General features: G+C 47.2%; 1 protein-coding gene across 1 annotated transcript; it reads left to right on the top strand.

Moving 5' to 3' along the window:
- Nucleotides 1-233: 233 nt before the first annotated feature.
- P2RY4 (pyrimidinergic receptor P2Y4) lies at nucleotides 234-9,401 on the top strand. Its single transcript, XM_036840123.1, has 2 exons — nucleotides 234-1,347; nucleotides 8,824-9,401. Exon 1 carries the CDS (start codon nucleotides 234-236, stop codon nucleotides 1,311-1,313), a length of 1,080 nt encoding a protein of 359 aa, XP_036696018.1. The 3' UTR covers nucleotides 1,314-1,347; nucleotides 8,824-9,401.
- The last annotated feature ends 669 nt before the right edge of the window (nucleotides 9,402-10,070 follow it).

Here is a 10,070-nt window from a genome sequence, read left to right as displayed (position 1 = left end):
CTGCCCTCCTCAGCCCCGGCACTGCCTGCTGCCTACTATTCCCCGGGCTGGACCAAGGGAGCTCTGGCAGGGGCCAGGCTGGCCCGGGTTACTCCCAGATGCATCCTCTCAACTCCCCCTTGTGCTTCAACCATCGCCCTCCCCATTCTCTGCTTTTTTGCCCCAGGTCACGGCTGGGGGGCCAGGGAACTCTGGCCACCCTCACTTCTGCCCTTTCCACCCCTAGGGGGACCATGACCAGTACGGAGTCCTCACTGTTCACAACCGTAGGCCCCCACTCAGATCCTGACGACAGTGAGGTGGAGCTGGACTGCCGGTTTAATGAGGAGTTCAAGTTTATCCTGCTGCCCGTGAGCTATGCAGTTATCTTTGTGCTGGGCCTAGGCCTCAATGCCCTGACCATCTGGCTCTTCCTCTTTCGCCTCCGACCATGGGATGCGACAGCCACCTACATTTTCCACTTAGCTTTGTCAGATACTTTGTACGTTCTGTCGCTGCCCACCCTCGTCTACTATTACGCAGCTCGCAACCACTGGCCCTTTGACACTGGGCTCTGCAAGTTCATCCGCTTTCTCTTCTATTGGAACCTCTACTGCAGCGTCCTTTTCCTCACCTGCATCAGCGTACACCGCTACCTGGGCATCTGCCACCCGCTGCGGGTGGTGCGCTGGGTCCGCCCGCGCCTTGCTGGGCTTCTCTGCCTGGCAGTTTGGTTGGTCGTAGCTGGCTGCCTCGTGCCCAACTTGTTCTTTGTCACCACCAGCCCTAAGGGGGACATCATCTTGTGCCACGACACCACCCGGCCTGAGGAGTTTGACCACTACGTGCACTTCAGTTCGGCAATCATGGGGCTGCTCTTTGGCGTGCCCTTCCTGGTCACTCTTGTCTGCTATGGGCTCATGGCCCGGTGCCTGTATCGGCCCTTGCCAGGGGCTGCCCAGTCATCTTCCCGTCTGCGCTCGCTGCGCACCATCGCTGTGGTATTGACTGTCTTTGCCGTCTGCTTCGTGCCTTTCCACATCACCCGCACTGTTTATTACATGGCAAGGCTGTTGGAAGCTGACTGCTGGGTACTGAACATCGTCAACATGGTCTACAAAGTGACTCGGCCTCTGGCCAGTGCCAATAGCTGTCTGGATCCTGTGCTCTATTTGCTCACTGGGGACAAGTATCGACGTCAGCTCCGGCAGCTCTGCAGGGGTGGCAGGCCCCGGCTCCCCACGGCTGCCTCCTCTCTGGCGCTGGTGTCCCTGCCTGAGGACAGCAGCTGCAGGTGGACAGCTACCCCCCAGGACGGCGGCTTGGGCAGATAGATTGTAACGGAAGCCGGGAAGTGAGAGAAAGGAGGTGAGTGCAGGGCAGAGGGGAGGGAACCTTATAGTGACACCCTATCTGGCTGCTTTGTCCTCTTTTCTGAGCTCTGGAGAGAGGCCCTCACCCTGAGATTTAGGAGGAGCCAGAGAAATCACGTGTGAGCCCATCTCCCCTAAACCCTTCAGTTGCCCTCTCCTTTTTAGCCAAAGACATAGCAGCCACTCTTCGTCCTCGACTTCTTTCTCTTTGTTTCTGTCCCCTTCCTGGGGCCACTGGTCCTGTTTCTTGGTCCTACAAGGCTGCTGGAAATCTTCCCCAGCCCTCCTTCTCCTGCCCTCTCCCCCCATATCCTTGTATAGCATGTATGCTTTCAGCCAGACCAGAGCATTTAACTGGAGGGGTGAAGAAGCTGGGGTGATCTCAGGATTGGCCTGACTCATCTGACAGTGATAGCCAGAATCAGGAAGTGGGGGCACCAGCATATCACAAATGCCTGGGAAGTGACATATGTAGTGCCCACACCCACTCCCTGGTTTCCCCTGGAAGACAGGATAGTCTTGTCTACCCAGGCGCTGAACTAGGGCACAGTCCCAGAGAGCCTGCCTGCCAGGGTCCCCATGTGCAGCTAGAGGCATGGCCCTGTTGAATGGTGTGTAGCCATGAGGTAGAGAGGGAGCCCTGAGTCTTCCCATGGGGTGGGGACCTTGAGGAGCCTCAGGGGGCAGGACCCAAGCTGATAATGGCCTTTGGAACAGGAATGGGACTGGCCCTTCTTTATGATGTTTGCTGAGAACGTATTTGACAGCTCTCCGGTACTTAATGAAAGGCAGAGTGGATGGCTCAGAACGCAAGGGAGGAGCTCTCGTGTCTATGGCATAAGTTCCAGCACCAAAGGGTGGAGCAGGTTTGTGCAGAGATTGGGGTGGTGACAGGGACCGAGGCCCAGAGCTGACTCTCCACTGGTCTCTCCCCTTTCTCTAGCTCCTGCCCTAGATAAATGATAAATCTGTCACCAGCTCTTTCAGATCAGGTTTTAGGACTTCGAGGACAGGGCAAGGCACTGGGACTAGGACAACTCCCCTTGGAGTTTCCCATCCAGTCACTCCTCTCCAGCACTATCTTAGTGCTTACAGACTTCCAGGTGTGGGGGTGGGGTGTGGAATTTGGGGAGCTAACTCCCAAGCTTTGGGAAGTAAGAGTTTCTGGGAAGGCATTCGTGAGACGGGTAGGCTTACACTTCCAGGCACCCTCTCTAAAATTGCCTTCCAGTCCTTTGGTCTCTTGAGTCTCCAGCCTTCCTTTCCTTTTGCCCCACTCTTGCTGACCTAGCTCTGATCCCTTGCTTGTCTCCTGGCTTCTAAGGGGTCTCTATGGAGAGTAAGGTTAGGGCTGGTCTGCAGAAAAAAAAATGATTTCAGTGCCCCTGAGTCCCCCTTTGCATTCTTGTAAATGCTCCCTCTTCCTCTCTAGACATCAAGGACCCCTTCCGCTAGGAGTTAATGAACTGGCCTTCTTCTTACTAGCCTCCCAGTCTCATGACCACTGCCTAGACTGTTGCATATGCTGTTCCTCATTGGCACTTACTCCCTTTTATTCTGATGACCACAGCCTCCTCACCTATCACCTCTCCTACCCACCAGCCCCACCTAACAAAGCTGCTCTCTTCATCACAGCTGACCCAGGCTCCTCCATTTCTCCAGTCCATTGAAGTCCCCTATGCTTAACTGAGACTAACTGCCCAGACTTTGTGGTCTGCTACTTTTGGGCCACCTTCCCTCACACTCTAATTTTAAACACCTTGACTTTCACCTTGGGCCAGTCTTCTCTCTCCTAGGACTAGAGGGGATTGCAGGTGAAGCCAGAGCCCAAGGCTGGCTTGACCCACTGAAACTTGATGTGTTACAACTTCATCTAAGCCCCCATTCCCCTTAGCCTGCTGAGTTCCTAGTGAACATTCCAGAGCAACTCTTTCCTGTCTTTTCTACCTTCTCAAGACCCCAACTTCATCCTCCCCTATGACCTCTTAAGAGTTACCTTGCCTCCTGAAAAACGGAGAAAATCTAATATCTCAGCTTCCCTCTGTTTCATTCACGATAACTCTACCTCTATATTCATTTTGTCTTTCTCCCTTTCTTCCCTGCAGTCCCAGAATAAGAAGTGGCCCTCTTTCCTTTTCCTTTGTTTATCCCTCTTCATTTTCAGTCTCTTCCGTAACTGATTTCATCTGGTCTTAAAAAACAAACTCTAGGACTTCCCTGGTGGTGCAGCAGTTAAGAATCTACCTACCAATGCAGGGGACACGGGTTTGAGCCCTGGTCAAGGAAGATCCCACATGCCGCGGAGCAACTAAGCCCATGCGCCACAACTACTGAGCCTGTGCTCTAGAGCCCGTGAGCCACAACTGCTGAAGCCTGCGTGCCTAGAGCCCATGCTCTGCAACAAGAGAAGCCACCGCAATGAGAAGCCGGCACACCACAAGAAAGAGTAGCCCGCACTCGCCACAACTAGAGAAAGCACACGTGCAGCAACAAAGACCCAACACAACCCAAAAATAAATAAATTCAAACAAACAAACAAAAAACAAATTCTATTCATCTTATTCATTTCACTCTCAAATATCTGGAAAGAATACCATGAATTCCATTTCCTCATCACAAAGTCACCCCTTAACTCTCTGGATCTGGTTTCCTTCCTACACTTTTCTGTACCTAGAACACAAATTGCCTCATAAGCAAAACCTTTAATGATCTTTTCTCTGCCTTCATCCTCTTTGACTTCTCTGCTTCGCTTGACCCTGTTGCATATCTTCTTTAAAAATTTTTATAAAAACCACATTAATAAATTCCACTATGACAACATTAAAGCAAAATTTGAAAGAAAATATTTACCTCAACTTCCCAACCCTAGACAATTGTTTTTATTTTTCCACATTCTGTGCTTTTCCAGTTTGTATAATACATATATATATTTTTATATAAGTGCAATCATAGTGTACATATATTTTTTAATTCTTCTTTTAAAAAACTTAATTGTAGATACTCTCCTTGTGTTACAGTCTTTCATATTTATCATTCCAATGGCCACATAAAATTACATCCATCAGTAGATTATATTTTATTTGACTATTCCCCTATTACTGGACATTTAGGCGACTCCCAATTTTTCTGTGCTTTGAATATTTTAATGCATATAGCTGTTTTCTTCTTTGTAATCCTCTTCCTAGGACAAGTTCCCAGGGGTGAGATTACTAGATCAAAGAGCATGAATGTTTTTATAGAGCTTGATTTCCCAAAGGACTGCACAGTTTTCAACACCACAATGACATGTGAGTGTTCCAGTTCCCTTGCAGCCCCAGCATTGGACTTTATTAGAAATCTTTTTGGATGGCTTAAACATTAACTTATTAACTCCTTTCTTTGATTACTCATGGGATTGAACATTTTCCCATGTTTACTGTTTGCATTTTCTCTTGGGTGAACTCTCTGTTCATATCCTTCTCCAATTGGTATCTTAGTGGTATTCTTATCTATCTAAATGTATTTTTATTTAACATACATGTTAACCCTTTGTCATATTTGATATAATTATTTCTTCCATTTATTGTAATACTTTTAACTTTAGTTTCTTATTTTATCCCCTTGCTTTAAAATTTCTCTCTTCCTACTTTACTCTCTCTTATTACTTCTTCTCTTTCTCTTTTACTCCCTAAGTAAACAGAGTTCCAAGATCTGTCATAGTCATAGCATTTGGGGATTATTTAATCCCCTCCCCTCATCTGAGCCTTGATTTTTCTCTCGGAGAGAACATATATGCATGTGAATACAATTCAGTTGACTCATAGTCCTTGAGAGTATCTCAGAAATCTTCTAGGGCCGGGGCACCCCCTCACTTTACAAAGGAGGAAACAGGCCCAGAGATATGACTTGCCCATAACTTAGTAAATTAGGGGCAGAGCAGAGACGAGGCTCCAGGACCCCTGAATTCCACAGCTCCTTCCATTACGCCAGGCCAACTCAGTTCTATGTCTGACCTTTCTCCCAAGCTCCACCTCTATGTCTTCAGTTGCCCACTGGATAGCTTCACTGGATCTTCCGTTGTTACTTCCAACCCAAAATGTCAAAAACTAAACTCCCTGAACCAGTTTCCCTACCTGTCTTGCTCATTTGTGTTCATGGCATCTTCTTTTCTCAAGTCACCTAGGCTTGAAAACACTCAGGCAACTTTGACTCTTTGCCCTCCCTATTTCACAAGATTCTGACATTTCTTCCTTCATCATGTCAATTACAATTGGCCTTCCTTTATGGTCCCAGTGCTACCATTCTAATACTGGCTCTTGTCACCTTCTCCCTGACTGACTGTCACTGCCTCCCAACTGGTCTTCCTCGCCGCCAGTCTTTCCTAGCACGATATATACAGTGCATATTGCCAGATTAATTGGCCCCAAAACTGCTTTCAGTTTCACTCTCTCACTCAAAACTCTTTCATGGTTCCCCATTGTCTACAAGACATGTTGAAATCCTTTTGTCAGAAATTCAAGAGCACTAATGCATATGCCTCCCCATCATTAGCCTCACTTCTGCTCCCTTTGTCTTTACTCTTTAAAATTAAATCCCTCTTGCCAGGTGGATGAGAAGTTGATCTGTGAACTTAGTTCTCGTTTCTCCATTCTTTAGTCAAAGCTTGTGCTGTGTCAAAATAAAAGAAGAAATTCAAGAGTACTTTTTCAGTTTTATTTTCCATTCCTCCCCTGTACAAATCTCTCCAGCTATTTTGATCTCCTCATTCTTTTTCCAAATAAGACTTTTGCTTTCTCACCTCTCCACCTTTATTCTTCCTTTCCCATACTCTAGAATGCCCTCCCTTTATTTTCCCACTGTCTTTTTCCTACCCAGTGTCAAAGGCCAGGCTTAAGTCCCACTTCCTCTTTGAGGCCTTCTCTGCTGACTCTTACCCACAGTGACCTTCCTGGTCATTCCTACAGTAATTATTATCTATATCAGTCATTTGACACTTTTATTGTCTTTTGATATCGCTTATACTATTATCCTGAATTGTTATTTAAGTTTTTATGTGTGTTTGTTTTGAGTTCCTACCTGTAAACCCCTTGAGTTACTGTGATAGAGAGGAAAGAGCATAGAACTGAAAATCAGAAGAACCAAGTTGGAGCCCTAGTTATCAAGGTGGGGCTCAGGTATGTCACTTGGGTGAGTCACTCAGACTCTCTGAGCCAGTTTCATCATCTGTAAAATGAAGATCATAATCTCAGCTTTAGACACTCCAGATTGTGGCAAGACTCTGCAAATCTAGACAGCTAAGCAAATATAAATATTTATTTTATCATCCCATTTGCTTAATACATGGTGCTTAATAAATATTTTCTGAATAATTACATGTCAGTAATTCAGCTTAATGTTTCTGCTCCTGGGAATATTTCCATGTTAAGAGGCCACAGAGCTCAAGGAGCCTAAAGATCTAGGGGTACTTCAGGAGCAGTGGAGGTTGGGAGGGCATTGGAAAGATACTTTGAAGGAAAGTAGGCCTGTCCAGCATATCTCACATCCTACTACACTGGCTACTCACTGCTTGGCTTACCTGTAAGGGTAACCTGGATGTGGAGTGAAGGAGGTGGTACATCTGAGCTTTTGCTTCCCCCACATTTTCTGCTACTGCATCCCACAATCCCTAACTGGTTATGCTAAATGCTTCACCTGAGACCTCTGTTCTCTTTCATTCATGTGATGAAAGCCAGTGTTTTGGTGAAGGAGGTGATGAGGAGTAGTAGAGAGAATAGCAATTTTAGTCAGATAACCAGATGTGGCTTTGAATCCTTGATCTGCTACTCACTAGCTGCATGATTTTGTACACATTATTTAATCTCTCTGAGCTTCAGTTTCCTCATTGATAAACTGGAGATAGTAATACCTGTTTGGCAGGGCTGTTGTGAAGTGTCAATGGAGTAATGGATGAAAAAACATCAGTTACAGTTCCTGTGGGTGGAAACCCCTTCTCAAAAGTTCTCAACTTTAGTGTAGCTGGACGAGGAACCAGAATTCTACATTTGGTTTTGGTGCTGCTTAGAAGTGATAGTTAAGTACTAGCAAGGTAGTGAGAGCCCAGTAGCAATGTTGGACCCTGAAGTCTGTCTAGCCTGCACTGAGACTTCTCTGGGATGCTCATTTTCCTTATGGACAGCCCTAGTCATTTGGCATCAATGCTTAGTATCTGGGGAACTGTGAGAGACGCTGGGGAAGAGACACTTACGGAAGTGGGAAAATAGTCCCTGATGTGGGTCCAGGCACACCAGTTCCTTACCCAGGCTGATCGCCTGTCACCTGAGGTAGAAATATCTGTAGGGGATGGTGTCTGTGTGTGCCAAGCCCACCCCTCCCGCTCACCCAGTGCTTCCCTAGCAGCCTGGAGGGACCGTGGCTCTGCTAGGGAAAAGGAAGAGACCTCAGGGTGGTCCTGGCTGGCCTAGCTCCTGTGGCTCTGAGAACTTGGATGAGAGGCCTGTGGCATGGTAAGTGGGACTGCCTGGTTACAGGTTGAGATGGAACATTCTTAAGTCCTGTTCTTTCTAGGTCCATGAGTCTTACCTTGCTCTGGGGTCTTCCAGTCCAGGAAAAACCAGGCAAAGTAAAGGGCTGGTAGTGGCCGCTAGGATGTAAACAGCAGGTAAATGGGCAATGATTGCAAGATCCAAACTGATGAGGGAGCAGATCAGACCAAATTTGTGCTGCCAGACGAACTTGACCATGTCCAGCCCTATTAAGAGCCCTCCAAACTCTCCAAGCCCCCTGGTCCTGGCCTTCTGCACAATCCAGCTCCTGCCTGTCCATCAGCCATGTCCACTTGCCCTTCAAACTTTCCCTCTATCATCTACCATACATTCCAGATCTATTTCTCTGCTTACCTGTCATCCCTGTCCACCTGCCCGCTCACCATCCCCCCACGCCTGCTCCCTGCCTGCCACCAGCTTTCCCCCCACTGCTTCCATTCATCCACCATCTTTTCCCTCTTGTCTCCTGTCTCGCTCCCTATTCATCATCCTTGAACTCTTGTGAAAACACTAGCTCACCCTCCCTTGTCCATATACTGTCTATATCTCCCCATACTCCGTGCATACAGCATCTGCAGCCTTCTACTGTTCCCCGTACACCATTCTTGTCCCCTTGCCCATTCACCATTCCTTCCATTATCTCTGTCTCCCCTGACCCCCACCATGCTACTACCACTCCCCTCCCAGAATGAAAGATTCTATGGTTCAAACACAGGCGATACTTCTCTAAGTCTGTAATGCCAGTGCTTCCTCTGCCCCACTCCCCATGCTTCCTTAAGATTTTGGACATATCATGCTTATTCCATGGCCCTCATTTCTCCTCTCCAGATAGTGAGGGTTAGGAAGTGGCTGAAATTAGCTAGATCTACTCATAACCAACATGACCCTCTTCCACCTCCCACCTCCACCTGTCCTTTCTGCCCCTGAGACTCTATCTCTTCCTTCTCCAGGGCACTCGGGGAACTTGAGACTCCTTGGCTTTACTCTGTAGTACCAACTGAGATGATCAAAGGCCAGAGATGAGACTTCCCATGAGCGCAAAAGTCACCCCAGATCTGGTCCTGGCCTCTGACCCTGGCTTCTTGCCATGCTCTCTTGGATCAGTACACATATATGGCAAGGTCGCTCAGGGGCCAGTGCAGAAGTACCAGACTCCAGAAGTGCTTAGGCTGCTTGAAACAAGGCATGATGCCCAGGAGCCTGAAGGAGACGAAGATCCCAGAACGGTGTTCCAACCAAAGGTACCACTAGCCTCTGGAAGCTCACCCGATATTGAACGCATATAGTTATGAGGATTTTCATCTCCCTGTCCCGTCCTGGTCCAACCCCACATCTACCACCCACTGAAGGGGGCAGGCTCTGGAGTGATAAGGACTGCCTCATCAGGTCTGAGCCCTGGGCCTTGCCCATTTGCCCTTTGATTCCCTCTGCTGGTATTACTAGAACATAAGGATGAAGAAAAGGTGAGAAGGGCTGCTATCTGGTCCTAGTGACACAGAGGTCCGGAGAAGGGAAACACCCCTCACATCACAGGCCACTCTGAGACTGCTAGGGTTGTGACCTCAGGGAGATGGCTGGTGGGAAGGGAGCGCTGTGGGTTTGTGGGGTGGGGAGCACCTGGGGTTAGATGTCTGTTGCGGCCGTTGCCCTGGGGTTAGATGTCTGTTGCGGCCATTGCCCTGAGGCAGCCTGGCTCGAGGCTGTCCCCCTCTTTTAATTTTCTATTATAAAAATTTGCCCCCGCACACAAAACTAGAGAATGCAAGAAATTTTCATTTTTGTTTTCATGTTTTATGTTCATCTTCAACAACTATTAACATTTTGCCATACTTGTTTCATCTATCTCCCAGCTCTTTTTTTTTTTTTCCCCTTGGAGTATTTTAAAGCAATTCTAAGGCATCATGTCATTTCACCCCTAAATTTCACTATGCATCTACAAAAATTTGGATGTTTTCTTCGATAATAACAATGCCATTATTACCCTTAACAAAATTAATACTCCTCTAATAATATCTAATATCCAGTCCATATACAAATGTCTTTTTATACTTGTGGGCCAAAAAGTTCCTTCAGTTTTTAAATAAAAATAAAAGACACATTTTTCATTTTCACCAAGAACTTTATTGAACAACGTATTCACCGTTTTGTTCCACTACCTTCTGCCATTTTTCAGGCAACTTCATAATTCCATCTTCCC

This window comes from Balaenoptera musculus, chromosome X, assembly GCF_009873245.2.
Source record: "Balaenoptera musculus isolate JJ_BM4_2016_0621 chromosome X, mBalMus1.pri.v3, whole genome shotgun sequence".
NCBI classification, from domain to species: Eukaryota; Metazoa; Chordata; class Mammalia; order Artiodactyla; family Balaenopteridae; genus Balaenoptera; species Balaenoptera musculus.
The sequence above is the reverse complement of the archived record's forward strand: the minus strand, read 5'-3'. Positions and strand labels throughout refer to the sequence as shown.